Source organism: Panthera uncia (assembly GCF_023721935.1).
Source record: "Panthera uncia isolate 11264 chromosome B2 unlocalized genomic scaffold, Puncia_PCG_1.0 HiC_scaffold_24, whole genome shotgun sequence".
NCBI classification, from domain to species: Eukaryota; Metazoa; Chordata; class Mammalia; order Carnivora; family Felidae; genus Panthera; species Panthera uncia.
In genome coordinates, this window is record NW_026057580.1 from 103129041 (window position 1) to 103152520 (window position 23480).

The 23480-nt window shown below is 37.6% G+C and overlaps 1 protein-coding gene across 3 annotated transcripts in view; it reads left to right on the forward strand.

Annotated features, from left to right (window-relative positions):
- The window catches only part of PCMT1 (protein-L-isoaspartate (D-aspartate) O-methyltransferase), a 51600-nt gene that overhangs the window by 18349 nt on the left and 9771 nt on the right, over nucleotides 1-23480 (forward strand). For all 3 annotated transcript variants that reach the window (XM_049653065.1, XM_049653066.1, XM_049653067.1), the window contains exons 2-6: nucleotides 3584-3688; nucleotides 4906-4937; nucleotides 15798-15902; nucleotides 18118-18238; nucleotides 20401-20486. In XM_049653065.1, the coding sequence (XP_049509022.1) occupies nucleotides 3584-3688; nucleotides 4906-4937; nucleotides 15798-15902; nucleotides 18118-18238; nucleotides 20401-20486 (449 nt within the window). The remainder of the gene's footprint in view (nucleotides 1-3583; nucleotides 3689-4905; nucleotides 4938-15797; nucleotides 15903-18117; nucleotides 18239-20400; nucleotides 20487-23480) is intronic.

The following is a 23480-nucleotide window of genomic DNA, read 5'->3' on the forward strand; positions in this document are numbered from 1 at the left end:
CGCCTTGTTTCAGTATTGTGACTTGTAGTTTCTTTTTTTTTTAAATTTTTTTGATGTTTACTTTTGAGAGACAGACAGAGTGAGTGAGAGTGGGGGAAGGGCAGAGAGTGAGGGAGACACAGAATTTGAAGCAGGCTCCAGGATCTGGGCTGTCAGCACAGAGCTGGACATGGGGCTCGAACCCATGAACTGTAAGATCATGACCTGAGCCGAAGTCGGACGCTTCACCAACTGAGCCACCCAGGTGCCCCTGACTTGCAGTTTCTTTAATGGACGATGATGTGTTGGGAGTAGTGTTGGGAAAAGGGGAGGAGTCAGCACATCTTGTTGCTCTTTTGTTTCTGTAATATCCTTAATTATCTTTTCCCTGTTGCTGCACCAAGAGGCACCATCCTTTCCCTTTTTATTTGATTCTCCCCCAGAAGTAGAACTTCTCATGGTTGCCACCTCTAGTCCCATTTAATTTTTGAATAGAATCATACAGTATCTGGTGTTTTGCTACTGGTTTCTTTCACTTAGCACAGTGTTTTCAAGGTTCGTATTATGTGGTAGCAGGAGTCAGTACTTTTATGGTTTAATAATATTTTATTGTATGGATATACCACATTTTGTGTACCCATTCATTGGTGGACATATGGGTTATTACCACGTTGGGCTATTATGAATAATGCTCCTATGCACATTTGTGTACAAGTTTCCGTGTGAACATATATTTTCATTTCTCTTGGGTATACATATAGGAATAGAATTGCTGGGTCCTGTGGTAACTCTTACCTTTAACCATTTGGGGAACTGCCATTTTCTGAGGTGGCAGCACCGTTTTACATTTCCACCTGCAGTGCATAAGTCCTTGCCAGTATTTATCATCTGCCTTTTTGATTGTAGCCATTGTAGGGGCTATGAAGTGGTGTCTCATTGTGGTTTTAATTTGCATTTCCCTGAGCAGCATCTTTTCATGTACCTATTGGCCACTTGTATACCTTTGGAGAAATGTCTATTCAGATTCTTTGCACATTTTGTCTCTTTACATTGAATTGTAAGAGTTCTTTATGTATTCTAAATACAAGTCCCTTCCCAGATACATGATTTGCAAATATTTTCTCCCATTCTATGAGTTATTTTTCACTTTCTTGAGAGCATCCTTAAGGCACAGAAACTTTTAATTTTGATGAAATCCAATTTCTATTGTTTTCTCTTGTTGCTTGTGCTTTTGGTATTCTATCTGTGAATCCATTGCCAAATCCAAGGTCATGAAGATTTACCTCAATATTATCTTCTATGAGTTTTATGGTATTAGCTCATATACTTAGGTCTTTGATCCATTTTGAGTTAATTTTTATATATGATATGAAGTAAAGTTTGAGTTTCATTCTTTTACATGTGGTTATCCAGTTGTCCCAGCACTGTTTGTTGAAAATGACTGATCTTTCATCATTGAATGGTCTTGGCATCTTCGTCATCTCACCGTCTTTTAAGTTCCTTTCTTATAGCCAGTGCTGTGAAGATCCAAGTCCCAGGCCTGTGTTCCGTATTTTAGTACTTAGTGCTGTTACTCCTTTTGAGGGGAATGATTTTGTGTGTGCTTCATCTGTATCCCCTGCTTCTCCTTTTTCTCTTGGAGTCTTTTAACCTCATCCCATCCCTACCCTGGTTTTCTGTACCCACAGGCTTACAGCAATGGGAGGAACTTTGTTGGAATTTAGTGTTTATTTTATAGGTAATTAGAAATCTGAATATTCCCTGCCTTCTAGTAATATGAAGGCATGGGTCATGTGTGGTTTTATATATGCCCCTTCATGATCTTAGGTTGAAGATTTTTTGAGTGACTATGTGAAGAGATTCAGGTTCTGGTAACTGCCATTACCCTCTAGAACCTGGACACTCCACAGTTAATGAATAAATTAAATAGGTTTGCATAAATATTTGAAACTTCTCATGATGCTTTTACTGCAGTCTTATTTTTTTTAAGTTTATTTATATAAGTAATCTCCACACCCAGCGTGGGGCTTGAACTCACAACCCTGAGATCAAGAGTCACATGTTTTTCCTTTTTTTAAAAGTGTATTCATTTATTTTGAGAGAGAGAGAAAGAGTGAGAGAGTGTGCACACACACACGCGCTTGCAGGGGAGGGGCAGAAAGAGGAAGAGAGAGAATCCCAAGCAGGGGTTGCACTATCAGCGTGGAGCGTGATGTGGGGCTCGATCTAACGAACTGTGAGATCATGACCTGAGCCGAAATCAAGAGTCAGAGGCTCAACCGACTGAGCCACCCAGGTGCCCCAAGTCACATCCTCTCTCATCTGAGCCAGCCAGGCACCCCACTAAAGTCTCATTTTTCAAAGAAAATTTTTTAATGTTTGTTTATTTTTGAGAGAGAGAGAGAGAGAGAGAGAGAGAGAGAGAGAGACAGAGCACGAGCGGGGGAGGGGCAGCGAGAGAGGGAGACACAAAATCTGAAGCAGGCTCCAGGCTCTGAGCTGTCAGCACAGAGCCCAAAACGCAGGACTTGAACTCACGAACCATGAGGTCCTGACCTGAGCTGAAGTTGGAAGCTTAACCGACTGTGCCACCCAGGCGCCCCTAAAGTCTCATTTTAAAATAGTCATTCATAACGTAGCCAAATTCAGGAAAGCATATTTTGGTTAAAAATTTTTATTTCTTGAATGTTAAAGTCAAGTTCATACATTTAATCTTACAGTTTTTAGATCTGTGAGGACAGGAATATGCTATCCTGTTTATTTGTATAATCCTAAGCATATACCATTTTGTCTGGTATGTATTAGACAGTCAATAAACTTATTGAGTGAGTTAATAAGGGCTTTACTGAATAACAACATGGTACCATGAAGGTTATTCAAAGTTAACGTATTATATTTAATCTCAAAGAATGAATAGTTGGGGGACCCATATATAATCATTACTCACCCTGCTTTCCTTCTTGAAAAATTTCTTTTCGCTTGGGCTTTGTAACAGTTTATCTACTTGATTTTCATCCACCCTTGTGACTGCTCTTTGTCATAATCTCTGAAGGTTCTGCTTCCTTTGCACGTCTCTTCAGTGTTCGCTTTTGTTTTTCTTCCTGTGTATTCTTCCCTGGCCACTTATTTCACTTCCGTTGCTTCAGTTATCATCTGTATAACTAGAAATCTTTATCACCGCCCTAGATCTCTTTCCTGAACTCCAGATCCACGTGTTCCGTGGACTGCTGCGTATCTCCACCTGTATGCTTTAGCCATTAACTGAATAAGTTAGTTACCCTTTTCTTCTTAACTCTGCTCCTTCTGTAGGATTTCTCAAGTCAGTGTATGACATCAGCATTTCAGCCATTATCCCCGTTCTTCCCTCAAAGCTAGTTAGTTAAGTATACATTACCTATTAAATATAACTCAAATCCTGCTTTTCTTTATCCTAACTGTCCTCACTGAGGACCAGGTTGTGTTTACCTGGGTCATTACAACAACTGCCATTCTTGCTCTCTTCCAATCCAGTCTCTACAGTGCAACCAGAGTAATTATTCTAAAATATAGCTAATCATCTCATCATCTCACTCCCAGCTTAAAATGTTTGCCTCATTCGTTTCAGAAAATGGAATCATCAAAACAGATAAAGTGTTTGAAGTAATGCTGGCCACAGACCGCTCCCACTATGCAAAATGTAACCCTTATATGGATTCTCCACAATCAATAGGTGAGCTTCTGGATTTCTGAAATTGTCACATTTTTACTCATTAACTGTGTAATTTTTGTTAAGTAAAACTAGTTTGAGACACAGATATTATTACCTTGCTAATTTGAATTTTATGCCTCAGGAAGTTTCATAATCCCAAACATAACCATTTCAATAAGATGATGTTATGTATATGGAGTATGTTTTCTGTTTTCTCAAACTGTATATAATATATATAAACAATATTTTAAACATTCTTCATAAAACATACTTTTAATGAAAATTTAAGTTTAAGCTGAGTGCTCTTTAGGGCCTCAATGTTGACTGAGGTGGTTTTTCACATTAGTATCAGTTTTTTAAATCAATATTAAAGGAAGTAAGCGTAATAAAGTAGTTATTGATTTCTCTGCTTCACTTGCCCTGAATCTTTTGGTTTGTGCTTGATTGAAAGTTCTTTATTTAACTCCTTCTCCTGAAGCAGTTTTTGCTGAACTGCTGAGCCTTGGCAGTGGGCGCCTTTGAGGCTTAGAAGTGCCTCGGGATCCTGTCGGCCAGCCGCCATACTTTCTTCTTTCAAAGCACTATAACAGTCAGCAGAGAAGATCCTGGGGAGCTTCTGAACCCCGAAGGCACCTGCTACCACCGCTCAGTGAAAATTGCTTCAGATGCAGAAGCAGGTAAATAAGTTTTGAGAAAGCAGCACCGGAAGAAAAAACTTGAAAGCTAAACACTACGAAAAGATTGGGAATTACCATCAGGTGTTAGTATATAGAGCAAATTGAAGTAGGTGTTAGTCTCTTAATCTACTTGGAGTGCCAGTCAGTTGTTCAATAAGTTGTCGGAAGTATGAAGCCACTTAATTTTGCAAAGATTTTGCATACCTATTGTATATGGAATTTGTTTTCTTTTCATAAATCTGGAGAGGAAAACAAGCCATAAAGTTACCAACTCAACTTACTTTTTCTTGCTTTTTTAGCTAACTATATGGGAGAAGAAATTTTCAGAAATAGTGGGAGTGTTGTACTAGAAGAGCACATCAGCCTTTGGCATGATTGTATTTTCTCATTTTAACTGCTGCTTGACAGTACTCTAAAATGCAAAATAAAAGTTTTCTTGAGATCATAAAAACAAAAAATATTTTATGACAAAGAATTTGTGGATGTGAGGAAAGGAGTTACATGGAGTATCTGGTATGTTTTTGCATCGAATGTGTCAGTAGTTCTCTTCTTCTTTTGCAGGTTTCCAAGCAACAATCAGTGCTCCACATATGGTAAGTTAACTTTGGTCATTCGGGCACAAATGGATCACAGTTTTCCACTAAGATGGGTTTTTTTTTTCAGTAAAAAAGGTTTAAAGAAAGTTAAATTTTATCATCTATGAGTTATGTCGGTTGGTAATGAACCTCTTATTAATCCATGATCTATAGAAGGAAGCCTTCTTGGTAGAAACTGTCATTAAAGTTTTTGTTGGTTGTCACTGGTATCTAATCATGTAAAAATTGGATATAAAAGGTTATTTAGTGATGAGTGAATTAGGGAGAGAGTATTTTAAATGATATAATGGACATATCATAAAATCTCAAGTTGAATATTATTTGAAATATTTTTTTCGGAAAATCCATTAGGGGTTGGTCAAGTATAGCAGCTATGAAAATTTGTAACTTTGAGAAAGACCTATCTTAAGTTATCTAGCACTTTCAATCTGTTGGGAATTTTCTTGGGTTTTAAATGTCAGTTATTTGAATGAGTCCTCTATTGGTTTTTGGAGAGAAAAACAATAGCTTTTCTGATTCTCTGAAAGTATTTGGGGTTGGAGAAACTTATTTAAACGTAAAGACCTCTTTGTACCAAAATAAATTCATATATATGATGAATTGGTAATTATACTAGAAGAAAATATAGGAAAATTATTACTTATAAGCATTAAATAGAAATGACTTTTTAAAACATTACAAGGGGCACCTGGGTGGCTCAGTTGGTTGTGTCCAACTTTGGCTGAGGGCATGATCTCATGGTTCATGGGTTCGAGCTCCGCGTTGGGCTCTGTGCTGACAGCTTAGAGCCTGGAGCCTGCTTCAGATTCTGTCTCCCTTTCTCTCCCCCTTCCCTACTCATGCTCTGTCTCTCTCTCCCTCCCTGTTTCAAAAATAAATAAACATTAAAAAAATAAAAATAATTGCAACTATGTGGATGGAACCAGAGGGTATTATGCTAAGTGAAATTAGTCCGAGAAAGACAAATACCATATGACTTCACTTGTATAAGGACTTTAAGACACAGAACAGATGAACTCAAGGGAAGGGAAGCAAAAATAATAGAAAAACAGGGAGGGGGACAAAACATAAGAGACTCTTAAATATGGAGAACAAACAGAGTGTCGCTGGAGGGGTTGTGGGAGGGGGAATGGGCTAAATGGGTAAGGGGCATTAAGGAATCTACTCCTGAAATCATCGTTGCACTATATGCTAACTAACTTGGATATAAATTAAAAAATAATAATAATAAAATAAAACAAAAATAAAGCATGACAGAAGACAAAGAGGCCTGATATATTTTGCAACATAAAAAATTGAGATTTCTAGGGTGCCTGGGTAGTTCAGTCGGCTAAGCGTCCAACTTCAGCTCGGGTCACAATCTTGCAGTCTGTGAGTTCGAGCCCCGCATTGGGCTCTGTGCTGACAGCTCAAAGCCTGGAACCTGCTTCGGATTCTGTCTCTCTCTCTCTCTCTCTCTGCCCCTCTCCCACTCACGTTCTCTCTCCAAAAAAACATTAAAAAAATTTTTTTTAAAAATTGGGATTTCTGCAGAGAAAAAAATGTTACAAGCAAAATTAAAAGAAAAACTGAGGGAAGTATTCAATAGGTAAAGTACAAGAATGATAGTTCATAGAAGAAATACAGATGACATTAGCACTTAAACCAATGAAAAGATGTCATTTTCATTTATATTTACATACTTAATAAATTACACATTAGTATTGTAGTAAAGTACCATTTTTCATGAACAGACTGTCAGAGATCAAAGAGCTTAATACTTTGTCCTGGAAAGGGGAAACTGACAATTAATATACAATATACTTTTTTGTTGAGAGAGTACATTGGTAGTGTTGGAAAACAATTTGGCAAATCTATAAAATGTGAAATAAATGTACCTTACACTCTTCAGTTTAAAAAAATTTTTTTTTTAATGTTTGTTTATTTTTGAGAGAGAGAGAGAGGCAGAGTGTGAGCAGGGGAGGGACCAAAAGAGAGGGACATACAGAATCTGAAGTAGGTTCCAGGCTCTGAGCCATCAGTACAGGTCCTGACACGGGGCTCTAACTCATGAACGGTGAGATCATGACCTGAGCCGAAGTTGACCACTTAACTGACTGAGCTACCCAGGTGGCCTACACTCTTCAGTTTTATTTCAAGATATTTATCCTTGAATAATATAATATATTTTTATAGGTACAAAATTACTAACAATGTTCATTCTGCATTATTTATAATAGCAAAAAAAAATAACAGTGATCACGAATAGCCCATTAATAGTCAGTGGTTAATAATTATACAGTGAAATACTGTGAAGCTGTTAAATGAGGAGTCTCTGTAGGGACCAGTACGGCAAGATGTTCAGCAAACATTATGTATAAAAGAAGAGTATGTAAGAGTGTTTACAGTATTTTGTAATACGTAAAAATCAAGTCTGCACGTATACATATATACATATGTCTTCCTATAGGCATGAAAACTAAAAATGAGTTCTTCTAAGGTCAGAATTAGATGATTGGAGGGTGAAAGGGAGATCTACTTTTCACTCTGCACTCTGTATATTATCAGTTTCTTTTTGTTTTCTTCTTCCCTTTTTTTAAAAGTTTATTTATTTACTTAAGTTGTCTCTATACCCAAAGCTCATACTCCCAACCCCAGGATTAAGAGTCGCTTCTCTGACAGCCAGCCACGCTCCCCCTTCTTTGTTTTGTTTGTTTGTTTGGTTGGTTTTTTTCCATTCATGGAATAGGAATGGGTTTTTTTATGCATTAACTATTCAAAGAAATGAATGATTTAAAGCAAGTGTAGTCCTAAGATTGCTGCAGGCAGTTTGAAGTACTACTTACAGCAAAAGATTTATGTAGAAGCATTCATTTAATTCTCAAAGTTATTTTGGAGAATTGGTATCCTGCATGTCTGGGAAATTGACTGGAGGGGTGTGTCTTCCTATATCAAAGGAAATACTGCATGAATTTTTCTTTTCCCCTGAAGCTTGGTGCTGAGTATCCAGTTCACTGCCAAAGAAAACATGGCAGAAACTCCATGGCGAAGGATGCATTTTTCGACAAAAAAAATAACAACTTTAGTAAGCTACAATTCACCTACTGTAAAATTCACCCCTTTAGTGTTATGGATTTTAGTCTATTCAGAGTTGTTCAAACATCACCACTATCTAATTTCAGAACATTTTCCTCAGCTCAAAAAGTAATGCTGTACCCGTTCACAGTCAATTCCCATCCCTCATCTGCCAAAGTCCTGGTAACTACTAATGTGCTTTTTATTTCTGTCTCTCCCGGACATTTCGCTTAAATGGAATAATACAATATATAGCATTTCGCAACTGGCTTTTTATATTTACATTTTCAAGGTTTGTATTGTAGCATGAATCACTACTTCATTTCTTTTTATTGCTGAATAATATTCCATTGTATGAATATACCGCACTTTGCTTTTTTGTCAGTTGATAGACATTTGGGTTGTTCCCACTTTCTAGCTACTGTGATTAATGCTACTATGAACATTAATGTACAAGTTTTTGTGTGTGTGTGTATTTTCACTTCTTAGGAGTGGAATTGGTAGATCATATGGTGATTCTAGATTTAACATTTTGAAGAATGGTCAACTGTTTTCCAAATGGCTGCACTGTTTTACATTGCTACCAGCAACATACAAATGGGGGTTTCAGTTTCTGCACTTTCTTGTCAACACTTGCTATTGTGTGCTTTCTTTCTTTTATCCATCCTAGTAGCTGTGAAGTGGTATGTCATTGTGGTTTTGAGTTGCATTAACCCTAATGATAATGATGTTGAGCATCTTTTCATGTGCTTATTGACCATTTGTAGGTCTTTGCAGAAATGTCTATTCATATCCTTTTCCATTTCTTAGTTGAGCTGTCTTTTAAGAAAAGGCTGCATTTAAAATAATATTTATTGTGGTATAATGCGTATAACATAAAACTTAACATCTTAATCTTTTTTTTTTTTAATGTTTATTTTTTGAGAGAGAGAGAGCACATGCACGCATGACCAGCGGAGGGGCAGAGCGAGAGAAGGAGAGAATCCCAAGCAGGCCTCCATACTTAGCACAGGGGCTGATGTAGGGCTTGACCTCACGACTGTGAGATCATGACCTGAATCAAAGTCAAGAGTGAGATGCTCAACCAACTGAGCCACTCAGGCGCCCCTTAACCATTTTTTAAGCATATAGTTCAGCAGTGTTAAATACATTGATACTGTCGTGTACCTAATCTCTAGAACTCTTTTCATCTTGCAAAACTAAAACTCTATACCATTCAACAGTAATTTTCCCATTTCCTGGTCTCCCCAGGCCCGGGCGACCACCATTCTATTATCTATCTCTAAGAATTTGACTAGTCTAGATACCTCATAAGTGGAATCATAAAATATTTGTTTTTTTATGACTGGTTTATTTCACTTAGTGTAATGTCCTCAAGGTTCATCCATGTCATAGCTTGTATAAAAAAAGGATTCATTTTTAATCACTTACATTTCCTTACCTATGTCTCTTAGTAAGGAAAATGTGTGTATTCATGTGTATGTGTATAGTCACGCAGTAGCTCTCTATGTGTGTATGTGTGTGCAAGCAGTAATAATACAGTGTCCTTTGATGCTTGTGGAACCAGGATGTGAGTAGAATAAAATAATATTAATTATACATATGAACAAACATTGTAATATGAACAAACATTTGTGATCTTATATCATTTATTGTATAGATCTCAGAAGTATTGAAAGAGAAGCAGAAAGCGAGGAGCAACTCTTCGCTCTCTGTTGACATCTCTATTTAATGAACTTTAAAATCACAGACTTGGAAGTAACTACAAGCCTGGAATATTTTCCAAAGGTGTAATTGAAGATGTAATATATGCAGTGGGCAAGAGATTAAAAGCAACCTGTTAAAATGGCATCCCAGTAGCAGTGAGCACACTTAGCATGCAGATATTGAATCCTAAATATCATTTCTCACTAAATGAGACTAGAGTTCCTTGGAGAAGTGACTGAATATTGGGAAATAAGGAAGTACTCACAGGTTGATGGGTGATGTTGAAAGGACATAGGAGCAGGTTTGAAGAGACTCCCAGAGGCCAATTGGAGATAATTTGAGAATTGGAAAATGATACATAATGAAGATAATGTATTTTAACATAGTAAATCAGAAACAAAAATCCATGAGTTCATAGAGATTAAAAACAAAAAAGTAAGACAGAAAATGAAAAACAGAAGAATGCCAATTAATACATATGGAGGGAATAATAAAATTAAAAAAAATCACTATTTTGGGGGCATGTGGGTGGCTTAGTCGGCTAAGCATCTGACTCGATTTCAGCTCAGGTCATGATCTCATGGTTCGTGAGTTTGAGCCCCACATCAGGCCTGCACTAACAGTGTGGGGCCTGTTTGGGATTCTCTCTCCCCCTCTCTCTCTGCCCCTCCCCTGCTTGCATGCACTGTCACTCTCTCAAAATAAATAAATGTTAAAAAATACATATTTAAAAAATAAGTAAAGTAAATAAATCACTATATTGTAATCATCAATATAACAATTAAATTGGGCAGAGATTGTCAGTTAATCTAAAACAATTTAGAGGGGGTGCCTGGGTGGCTCAGTTTTTTTTTTTTTTTTTTTTAAGCTTATTTATTTATTTTGAGAGAGAGACAGAGAGCAGGGGAGGGGCAAAGAGAAAGGGAGAGAGAATCCCCAACAGGCTCCATGCTGTCAGCACAGAGCCCAACATGGGGCTCGAACTCATGAACTGTGAGATCAGAACTTGAGCCCGGATCAAGGGTAGGACCCTTAACTGACTGAGCCACCCAGGTGCCCCAGTAGTCAGTATTCTGAAGAACAGAAAAGTGGTAGGTGGAGGAGAACTGAAGGGAGAATATTTTATATTGACAAATACAATGCATAATCCTTGAATGGATTGGGGTAAAAACAGCTATAAAGGACATTTTGGGGACAGTTGAGGAAATTTAAGTACAGTGTGTATTGTATGTTGGATGATGATACTAAATTGATGATTTTCATGAGTGTGGTAATGGTGATGTGGTTGCAAAGGGAGATGTCTTAGTTTTTTTGGCATATGTGTGCTGAAGTATTTTGCTGTGAAGTATCATAATGTGTACACCTTTTTTCAGATGGTATGGTAAAACAGTATGGCACAATATATAAACAGTTGGTGACTGCATACGAGGAAAAATGTGTGTATTCATTATATTTGTGGGTTTGAAATTTTCCATAATTATAAAAAAACTTAAAATTTTTAATGTTTACTTATTTGTTTTTTAATGTTTGAGAGAGAGCGAGACAGAGCACAAGCAGGAGAAGGGCAGAGAGAGAGGAAGACACAGAATCTGAAACAGGCTCCAGACTCTTAGCTGTGAGCACAGAGCCCGACGTGGGGCTCAAACTCCCAAACAGTGAGATCATGACCTGAGCCAAAAGTCGGATGCTTAACTGACTGAGCCACCCAAGCGCCTCTGTGTTTATTTATTTTTGAGAAAGAGACAGCATGAATTGGGGAGGGGCAGAGAGAGAAGGAGACACAGAATCTGAAGCAAGCTCCAGGCCCCAAGCTGTCATCACAGAGCCAGACACAAGGCTTGAACTCACCCACTGTGAGATCATAACCTGAGCCGAAGTCAGACACTTAAATTAAAAAAGCTTTTAAAAAACTGTTAATTTTGGATTTAGTGATTAACATGGGTTATCCAGAAAAATACTAGCTAGGGTGATAAAAGCATGAAAAATGCTAATAATTGTGATTGAAGGCCTTGACAATAACTCAGCATGCTCCCCTTTTATAAAAGCAAATCTTGTATAGACATAATGCTGAAAAAATATTCCTGGGTTTGTTTTGGAATTAAGATACCACAGTACTGCATATAAACTGGGAATTGACACCTTAAAGAAGTCCCTTCTTGTCCTTTGATTTCTGGATCCAGAAAGACAAGTATTAGGGAAGTTATTTTGTTTCTTTGGTTACTTCCAAGTTCCTATAGTGTAATACTTGTTATCATATTATTAATAGAAATTATTAAACCTCATAACTGATTGTTGTAAGAATATTATGAAAGCTACTTCCGATGTTTAGTCCAGAACTTTTTCATGGTACCAATGTTTTTCACTCTTTAGACAAGAGCCTCTTTTGCGAAGCAATCTATATGAAAGATTGATAAAGTTAGTTCTCTATTACTCTTTTCCCAAAACACACCCCTCCCTCAGTGTACATTTGTGTGTTACCTCTCAAGGGGTTCTGTGGAATATTAATGACTTTCTGGAACACTGTTTGAAAACCATTGGATTGTGTGTGGCTGTATCTGTTAAAGGCCTTTTCCCCATTTTATGTTAGTTGTGGAATAGTAGCCTTAACTTTTTCGTTTTTAACTTTTTAATATGGAAAGTTTCCAACACCACATAAATAAATAGAATACTATAATCAACCTCATGTAGCCATAATCACCTTTAATAATTACCCCAAATTTGTTAATCTTGTTTTATTTTTATTTTGTCTCCCTCTTGCTGAACTATTTAAAAACAAATCTCAAACATAATATTGTTCACCCTCATTAGTACTTAAATGTAAATCTGATGACTTTAAAAACACAACTACAGGGGCGCCTGGGTGGCTCAGTTGGTTAAGCATCCGACTTGGGCTCAGGTCATGACCTCACAGTCTGTGGGCTTGTGCCCCGCGTTGGGCTCTGTGCTGACAGTTCAAAGCCTGGGGTCTGCTTCCGATTCTGTCTCTCCCTGTCTGTCTGCCCCTCCCCCGCTTGCAGTCTGCCCCTCTCTCTCTCAAAAAGTAAACATTAAAAAAAAAAATTAACTACAATATTATATCATATCGTTCCTTAGTATGTTATGTTGTCTTAAAACCAGTCCATGTTCAAACTTTACCAGGTGTTTCCAAGAAGATCTTTTATGGTTGATTTGCTTAAATCAGGATCCAAACAAGGTCCAGACGTTACACCTTTTTAGTCTTTTTCAGTCTTAGTCTCTTTTAATTTTAAAAGTCTCCTTTCTTTTTTTAAATCCCACTTATTTACTGACAAAAACTCATCCATTTGTCCTGTAGAATTTCCCATGTTCTAAACTTGGTTAAGATTGTTTCCTGGTAATACTTAACTTGTCCCCCCTACCCCAACCTTTTTTTTTTTTTTTTTTTTTGTCTTTTCAGGAACACTGCCTAATGGTTCTTTCCATTGCATCACATCAGGAGGGACATGATGTCTGATCATTCACTTTTAGTGACTGGAATAGTCTTTTCAGGAACTTTTTGTTGAGCTATTACACACATCGAGTAAAGTACACAAATCTTGTGTGTAGCTTGATGAGTGTTCACATATGTGTATGTGTAACCAGCACCCAGATGAAGATAGATCAGTACGTTTCCTATGTCCTAGCAGGTTCCCTCATGCCAGTTCCTTAGCTTCTAACCTTGGTGTAACCAGTATTCTGGCTTTGGTCATGTAAATTAGTTTTCTAAATAGGGAGTTTCCAGTCTGTTCCATTTTGAACATTACCTGTTTCTGATGCTTAAAAAATTTTTAGCTTTTAACAGAATTTCAGACTTACAGAAAAGTTGTAAGAATAGTACAAGTAATTCCCATGTAATTTTTACCCATCTTCCCCTAATGTTAACCTTTTACTACATTTTCTTTATCATTTATTCTTTCTCTTTGTCTTTCTCATATATATGTATATACATGAAATATATGTATTTTCTTTTTAATGAACTCTTTGGGAATAATTTGGGGATAGAATGCTCTTTACCTTCAAAAATAGGGCATTCTCAATAACCACAGTATCAAAATCAGGAAATAAACATTAATACAACACTGTTAGCCAGTTGACAGACCTTACTTAAATTTTATCAGTTGTTCTGGTTATGTCCTTTACAGGAAAATACAATTACAGAGCTGGAGTTTCATTCAGTTGTCATGTCTTCTTAGTTTTCTTTAATCTGGAACAGTACCTCAGTCTTCTTTTATGGTCTTGAAAATTTTGTGAATATAGGCCAGTTTTTTCTAGAATGTTCCTCAATTTGGGTTTGTCTCCTGTTTCCTCATGATCAGATATGGGTTATGCATTTTTGCCTGGAATGTCCCAGAAGGGATGTATTTTAACAGATGCCATATGATGTCAATGTGTCCCATTATTGGTGATGTTAATTTTGATCATCTGACTAAGGTAGTGTCAGCCAGGTTTCTCCACTGAGAAACTTGAATTCCACTGTAAAGTGACAGTTTTCATTTTTGTAATTGGTAAGTGTTTTGGGTAAACACTTTGAGATTATGTAAATCTTCTGTTATTCCTCAAATGATAATCTACAAGTTTTAGCATCCATTTATTTTTGCTGAATCAGTTATTACTGAAGTGGTTGCCAAATGGCAGTTTCCTAAGTTCATCATTTCATCAATATGAATTGATTGGGAACAATTTCCCCTTATTCTCCTATTTATATATATAGAGAGAGAGGTTATGTATTTTCTTATTATCACTATGGATTCATGAATATGTATTTTTACCAACCAAGATCTAGTAATGTTTATTGATGCTGAACCTGATGATTTTTAATAATGAACGTAAGTAGGTATTTAAGGACAGCTTTTGAGATAACATTTATTGTTTTTTTTTTTTAACATTTATTAGTTCTAACTTCATATTTTAGAAAAGCACTGAAATGTAAGTTTATAAAGAGGATGGAGTAGGGAAGGCTTTATTTCTTGGTTTGGCCCAAAGCATAAGCAATATGATTTTATTTGATTAATAATTTATATATACTATAAACATAAAAATATATATCCTTTGACCCCCTCAATTCTAAGAATTTATCCTACAGATATACTTTATAAGGTTTTTATAAAGATGATTACATTATCCTACATATATACCCGTTATAAAATTTTATTTTAGACCGAGACCGTGCATAAGCAGGGGAGAGGGACAGAGGGAGAGAATCTTTCTTTTAAAAAAATTTTTTTTAATGTTTATTTGTTTTTGAGAGAGAGAGAGAGAGAGAGAGAGAGAGCAAGCGAGCGTGCAATCAGGGGAGGGGCAGAAAAAGAGGGAGACACAGAATCCGAAGCAGGCTCCAGGCTCTGAGCTGTCAGCACAGAGCCTGACGTGAGGCTCAAACCCACAAACTGCAAGATCATGACCTGAGCTGAGGTCGGACGCCTAACCGACTGAGCCACCCAAGCACCCCGGGAGAGAGACAGAAACTTAAGCAGGCTTCACGCTCAGTGCAGAGCCCAACATGGGGCTTGATTCCACAACACTGGGATCATGACCTGGGCTGTAATCAAGAGTTGGACGCTCAACAGACTGAGCTACCCAGGAGCTCCTACACATACAACTTTTAAGATTATTCTGTCTCTTTTGTTATAGAAGATTGGAGCCAACTTAAATATCCCTCATTAGGGATTTTTTGGGGAGGATTTTTGTTATCATAATACATTCATATAAGAATAGACTCCTGAGCCATAAAAAAGAATGAACAGGCTACTTAAGTATTGATAAGAAAGGTTCTTCAAGATACAATAAATGAAAAATATAGATAACATATTTGCTTGTATATACACAGAATGGATATGTTTGGCAGGAAGCACAAGAAACTGACATCACTGGTTGCCTTTAGGGAGTGAAACTGGACAAGGATGGGGAAGGTTGGGGACAGAGGTGGGGTGGAGACTTCACTATAAAAGTATATAGTATGTCATGTTTTCATTATCTTGGTAGATGACAATACTAGAAAAATCGGCAGGAAGTTGGCAACTTTTATTTATATGCCATGGTATATATACTTTATAGAGTCTTGAAAAACAAATGAATATTTGCTTTGTTTTCTTTTGGCAGCATGCATATGCACTAGAACTTCTATTTGATCAATTACATGAAGGAGCTAAAGCTCTTGATGTAGGATCTGGAAGTGGAATCCTTACTGCATGTTTTGCACGTATGGTAAGACCTTTATTTTTCATTCTGGCTCCAGCAGAAGCATATTCTATATTTGGCTGTAAATTTCTTTACTAGCAGTTTTTGAGGGTTTTTTTTTTTAAATCCTATTAAAATAGCAGTTGGAACATGTATCACTTAGGATTTTCATGTTGTTGGAAGTAACAAGATTCAGTCCACACTGACAGAGGTAAAAGAATTTACTTGGTTTATATAATGGAAACATCTAGAGTGTATCTGGCTCTTCGTGTGGCTGGATTCAAAAGAAGATCAGATGTTGTTATTGACAGTGGGTTTCTCTCTGGTTCTGGGTTTGGCTTTGCTTTCCTCCAAATGTTGGCTTCAGTCAGGCTCCTCCCTTGTGATCACAAGATGGCAACCAGTAGCTCCCAAACTGTGTTCTTCCGGATTCTCAGCTGGCGGAAAATAGAATAGAGAGTCTGATTTCCAGACACTCCTACAGGGTTATTAGAAAGAGGGTGGAGCAAGTGCTCTTAGAAAAATATGTGTTATACTCTCCAGAGTATAAGTCTGGAGGCCTATTCAGGCATCTTGAGTAAAGGTTTATCTGTGCTCAGATAATCACATCACTTTGATTATGAAGTCTTGTCCCTTGCGGCCAGATAGGAAGATTCTGGTTTAGTTAAGTTGGGATTTATGGATGATGCGTCTTGGACCAGAATCTACTTAACTTGTTGTAAATATGTAATTGGCAGACCAGCCCACTAGCATGTGAGCTCCAGGGAGGTGGGAATTTCATTTGATTTTTTTTTTTCACTGACATATCCATCCATAATAGTACCTGTTACATAATAAGGAATCAGGTTTGTTTTTGTTTTTTTTTTTTTTTTTTCCCCAGTTGTTTCACTTGTTTTGTAGAAGCTAAGTCATCACTAACGGAATATCAGGATTTTTTTTTTTTTTTCAAAGCTTAGTATTTAATTAGTGGTGTTCTCGATACTTGACGTATTTATGTTTCAGAGAAAAATTCACTTTTTAAAAAACATTAGATTTCTGAATAATCTTTTTTTAAAGTGAATTTAATGTTTTTCACACATTTATTATGTGCTAATTAGTGTTCTAAGTGCTTTTAATTCTCACATCACTTAGGAGGTATGTCCCCTTTTCCTCATTTTACAGCTGAGGAGCCTGATTCATAGAGTAACTTGGCCAAGGTTGTATAGTTGTAAATAAGTGATGAAACTTACATGTGAACCCAGTTACTCTGACTTCAGAGTCTTTATTGTGTTATTTTATAATTTATATTTAGGGCCTTTAATATTTTTATGTATTTTATATTTTCTACAGATGGCAGTAGAATCAGGTACAGAAATCCCTATAGAATTTTTTATGTAACATTTTAATATTTAGAGTGACCTTTTTACTTTTTATTTTTTTATTTATTTATGTATTTATTAATTTTTAAATTTATTTTGAGAGGGAAAGAACCAGCAGGAAAGAAAAAGAGAGAGGGAGAGAGAAAGGATCCCAGGCAGGCTCCATGCTGTCAATGCAGAGCCTGATGGTGGGCTCAAACTCGTGATCTGTGAGATTTATGACCTGAGTCAAAACTAAGAGCTGGATGTTTAACCAACTGAGCCACCTAGGTGCCCTCATGTATTTATGTATGTATTTATTTATGTATGTATTTATGTATGTATTTATTTATAGAGAGCACGCGAGCAGGGGAGAGGGGCGGAGAGGGGAAATCTTAAGCAGGCTCCATGCTCAGTGGAGCCCAATGTGGGTCTCAGTCCCACAACCCTGGGATCATGACCTGAGCTGAAATCAAGAGTCAGATGCTTAACTGACTGAGCCAGGCACCCCTAAAGCCACACTTTTAGATGAAATTTAAATTAAAAATGATTGTACCAACTATCATTTAATATTGGCAGTTAAGTCTTACTTCAGGGTTTGGGCTTTAAAAATCAGAAATTGAAGAAAGAAGGTCTTTTGTTTGTTTGTTTTTAGTATTGCAAGTTTTTGTAATTTATTCTAGCTTAACTACTGAAATGCATTTATCCATTTGGGAGTTAAAGCTGAGAAAGTTGTATTTCATAAATATTTTATAGTATTCTGAATAACCATACAATTGGAGGCTTGAACCTTTTGTCTTCATTTCACATTGCAGAATATGATTTTAGCTGAGGAAACACTTTAGTGACACTTCAGAAAGACAAATTTAGGCCAGTGAGCTATTGAATTACTCCCTCATTTCTAGGTTGGATCTACCGGAAGAGTCATCGGAATTGACCACATTAAAGAGCTAGTAGACGACTCAATAAATAATGTCAGAAAGGATGATCCGATGCTTTTGTCTTCAGGGAGAGTGCAGCTGGTTGGTGAGTATCAGAAAACTGTAGAAATTTCCTCTCCAGAGAATTTTTATTTTCAGAAGATCCCATGCAAGCTAAGTAGTATTCAAGCTAATTTTTGCCTTTTTTTTTTTAACATTCGCTTTAAAGTACTAAGTAAGGAAAACAGTTACTGTTAATTGTGATGCTGATATGACTGTCAGCTGTTTCAGAAAATGAGTTCTTTCTTCATTGCTTTTTAAGAAGTAATAGCAAAGTATCAAGTGCCCATTATGAAAAATTTAAAGTGCAGAAATGTGTAAGATAAAAAAAAAAAAAACCCTCCTTTTCCCTCTTAAGTTTTCTAGACATAACTATATGTGTGAATAAATATACATATACACACTTTTTTTTTAATCTTTATTCTTTTTTTTTTTTTTTAATGTTTATTTATTTCTGAGACAGAGAGAGACAGAGCATGAGTGGGGGAGAGGCAGAGAGAAAGGGGGACACAGAATCCGAAGCAGGCTCCAGGCTCTGAGCTGTCAGCACAGAGCCCGACGCCGGGCTCGAACTCACAGACTGCGAGATCATGACCTGAGCCGAAGTTGGACGCTCAACCAGCTGAGCCACCCAGGCGCCCCTAATCTTTCTTTATTCTTGAGAGAGAGACAGGGTATGAGCAGGGGAGGAGCATAGAGAGAGGGAGACACAGAATGCAAAGCAGGCTCCAGTCTCTGAGCTGTCAGCACAGAGCCCGACATGGGGCTCGAACCCACAAACGGTGAGATCATGACCTGAGCTGAAGTCAGGCGCTCAACCGACTGAGCCACCCAGGTGCCCCTACATGTTTTTTTTTTTAATTGACTCATATATTCTGTCCTGTAGTTTGCTCTTTTCCATTCAGCAGTATACAGTGGACATATTTCCATGTGAACACTTTGTACTGTTGTGGGATATAACTAACATCAAAACACGCATAAAGCATAAATGTGAAGCTTAGCAAATACCTGTTTAATTAATCACAGTGATCAAGAAAGGGAATATTGTTGGTGGCTTACATGTCCTCTGCTTGCTTTTCCCTCCTCGGAAGACTTTCCTTTCTCCTTAATGGTAACCAGCATCATTACTTTTATGCATTTACTACCTAATTGCACTTCCATAGACAATGTTCAATTTAATTTTGAACTTTAGATAAACGGAACCATATAGTATATAGTCTATGATGAGTGACTTCTTTCATTCAATGTTATATTTGTAAGATTCATCCATCTTATCATATAGTTAATTTTTATTGCTGTATAATATTCCACTGTAAGACCATTATCAAAATTTGTTTATTCTAACATAGATGGACATTTTGGGTTGTTTCTAACTTGGGGAATTAGAAAGCTGCTGTGAACATATGTGTATAAAGTTCCAAATGTATACGTGCACTCATAATACAAGCATTTATTCATGTAGAGTATTATTGCAAGTTCATAGGGAGGCATAGATACTGCAAAATTTTTTTTAAGTGATTGAACCAGTTTACATTCCCCTCAGCAATGTGTCAGAGTTGCTAGTGCTCGGTGTCTTACCAACACTTGATACTGTCAGAGTTTTCTTTTCACCCACTTAGTGAGTATAGAGCAGTGTCTCTTTGTGGTTTTATTTTGTATTTTCCTCTTAACCAGTGAGGTCGAACACTGTTTCATTTGTTTGACCATTTGGATTTCCTCCTTTGTGAAATGTCTTTTTCAGATATTGAGTTGTTCATATTTCTCTTTGATTTGTAGGACTTCTATAGATTAGCCCTTTATCTATTTATTCATATCGTAAACCTCTTCTCCCACTCCATGGCATGCCTTTTCACTTGTATTGGTACTTTCTTGATTAATAGAAGTACTTAATTTTAATGTATCAGACTTACCAGCTTCTTCTGTATCCTCTTTAAGACTACTCTAAAATCATGAAGATATGCCCCATGTTATTTCTCAGAAGCATTATCATTTTATCTTTTCACATTTAGATCTTTGATCTTTCTGACATTGATTTTTGTGTATGTAAGAGGTAGAGGTTCAAGTATATATTTTTTCCATATGAATATCCAGTTGTCCCAGCATCATTTATTAAAAATCTCTCTTGCTCTGTTTTAAACCTCCTATAATTCTTCCCACTGGGTAGTTCTGTCCAAACAGGTTTTTAAAGCATAATTTCTTTTCTTTCAGTGGGAGATGGAAGAATGGGATATGCCGAAGAAGCCCCTTACGATGCTATTCATGTAGGAGCTGCAGCCCCAGTTGTGCCCCAGGCAGTGAGTTGGGTTTTTTTCCCTGTGTTTTTGTGCTTCAGTCAACTAAAGCTATAAAAGATTTATAGAGAAATGACTTCTAGATGATGTTCAAAACATAATTAGACTTTTATGTCATGCATTTTCATTATACTTAGTATGCAGGGGTTTTTTCGTATGCAAAGAGTTGTGTAAATGACTTGAAGATTACTAAATCACAGTTTGTAGCTACCTTATTTGAAGCAGTGTTTGATCCATCTAAGAACTAGTATACCAATAGAATTAGGAAAATCCATCTGGAGTTCATAATCTGATAATCACTTGGTATTTTATTAAATACCAGAATATGCAAGATTGTTGGATGCATGGGTGAGACCAGGAAGTATCTGTCATACATTTTACCTTCACAAAACTTATATTCAGGAAAACAAGTGTCCTACATATAACAGGAAAATTAATGATATGATAGCATTATCATTAACATGTAATATATGTTGATGCCAGAAGAAAATCTGTACTGTAAGAGTTCAAGGGAGGGAGAAAATTTTTGCCTGGAGTTATCAATGAAACTACATGCATGAATGGAGTTGCAACTGAATCTTAAAGAACAGTAGGGTTTGCATAGTTGCGATGAGAGGGAAGGGTATTCCGGTATTGTATATTACATAATTTAAGTACAAAATTGTTTTTTTATTTTAGTAAGACTGATAAACTTATGTCATCCCTTAATGATCCTTGATTAAGTTCACTGGCTTCTATGGAGTCTGAGTTTTCCTCAGGTCTGGACTAGATGACTAGGGGCTGAGAGTGACACTGCCTCTTCTGCCCAGTCTCAGCCACTCCCCAGTCTGGAAAAGTTCCTTTCTATATGTGTAGAGGAGTTCATGAGAAGCTGAAAGTTAAGGAACTTGTTCTGGTCATTGACTTGCTGCTTTATTGGCTGCTGAATGACTTTGGGAAAATCACTTAATTTCTCTGGCCGTATTACTTGTTAAAAAAAAAACAAAACTAAACCAGTCGTTTTAACACATTGTATTTTTAATTTTTTATCTTTTTTTAATTAAAAAAATTTTTTTTATTATTTACATTTATTTATTTTTGAGAGACAGAGAGAGACAGAGCACAAGTGGGGGAGGGGCAGAGATAGAAGGAGACACAGAATCGGAAGCAAGCTCCAGGCTCCGAGCTGTCAGCACAGAGCCCGATGCGGGGCTCGAACTTACAAACCGTGAGATCACGGCCTGAGCCGAAGTCGGCCGCCCAACCGACTGAGCCACCCAGGCGCCCCTATCTTTTTTTAATTTCAGAGACAGGGAGGACGTGAGTGCGGAAGAGGGGCAGAAGCGCAGAGGGAGAGAGAGATAACCTTAAGCAGGCTCCATGCTCAGTGTGGAGCCAGACGTGGGGCTTGATTCACCACCCTAGGATCATGACCTGAGCTGAAATCAAGAGTTGGATGCCCAACCAACTGAGCCACCAGGCACCCCTCTCATTATCACCTAGGAGATTGCACCTGCACTCCTGAGCCCCGTGGCATGTGCAGATAGAAAGCAGGTGGAGTAATAACTGAGTCAGGAGGGCGGAGGAAGTTGAACTAAAGAGACTGCAGAGGGAATCATTGCTGAAGCAGCTTGCTCTGCAGAGCTTTTTATCTTTTTTTTTAAGTTTTATTTATTTTTGAGAGAGAGAGAGAGAGCACACAAGCAGGGGAAGGGCAGAGAGAGAGACACACACACACACACACACAGAATCCAAAGCAGGCTCCAGACTCCAGGCTCCAAACTGTCAGCGTAGAGCCTGACATGGGGCTCGAACTCACACAGTGAAATCATGACCTGAGCCGAAGTTGGACACTTAACTGACTCAGCCACCCAGGTGCCCCTACTCTGCAGAACTTTGAAAGGGCTTAGAAATTGGAGGCATCAGGACCTTGGAAATCACAGATGAAGCATGGGTCTGAAAAAAGGGGCTGCTGCTTGAAATTTCTGTATGAGGAACAATTAGTGTGAAGCCTTAAGTAAGAAAATTTCCGAGAATTGGAGGACAGTATTCTATAGTTTGAAAAGATCTGTTGAGTGCCCAGTATGATGATTTTTTTTTTTTTTTTTAAAGGGAGGGGTGCCCGAGTGGCTCAGTTGGTTGAGCATCCACCTCTTCGTTTTGGCTCAGGTCATGATCTTGTGGTTCGTGGGTTGGAACCCCGCATCGGGCTCTGCTCTCACAGTGCAGAGCCTGCTTGGGATTCTCTCTTTCTCCCTCTCTCTCTGCCCCTCCCCTGCTTGCTGTCTCTCTCAAAATAAACTTTAGGGGAATTGGGGGGGCTCAGTTAAGTGTCTGACTTTGGCCCAGGTAATGATCTCACCCTTCGTGAGTTCAAGCCCCACATTGGGCTCTGTGCTGACAGCTCAGAGCCTAGAGCTTGCTTCAGATTCTGTGTCTCCCTGTCTCTCAACCCCTCCACTGCTCATGCTCTGTCTCTGTCTCTCATTCTCAAAAATAAACATAAAAAAAGAAGTTTAAAAAAAATAAACTTTAAAAAAAAAAGAGAGGAAAAAAAGAACCGTAATATCACCGTGAAATGCTAGAATATCAGGGATATTCTAAAAGCTTCCAGAACAATAGAACATAATCTGTTAACGATTGGTAATCAGAAAGGTATCAGACTGCAGAACAGCAGCATTAGAATCAAGTCAGGGGCACTTGTGTGGCTCAGTCCATTGAGTGTCTGACTCTTGAGGTCGGCTCCAAGCCCCGTGTCAGGCTCTACACTAGCATGGAGCCTGCTTGGGATTCTGTCTCCCTCTTTGCCCCTACTCTATGCACAGGCACATGCTGCGCTCTCTCCCTCAAAATAAATAAATGAGCTGAAAAGAATCAACAAGTCAGAAGAACAAACCATCACAAATCTAAACTGAAAATGACTTCCGGCCTTGAATTCTATACTCACATATTGTCAAATATGTAAAATAAAGGTCGTTTTGGACTTGAAGATCTCATTCTCTCTCTTAAAATATTCCG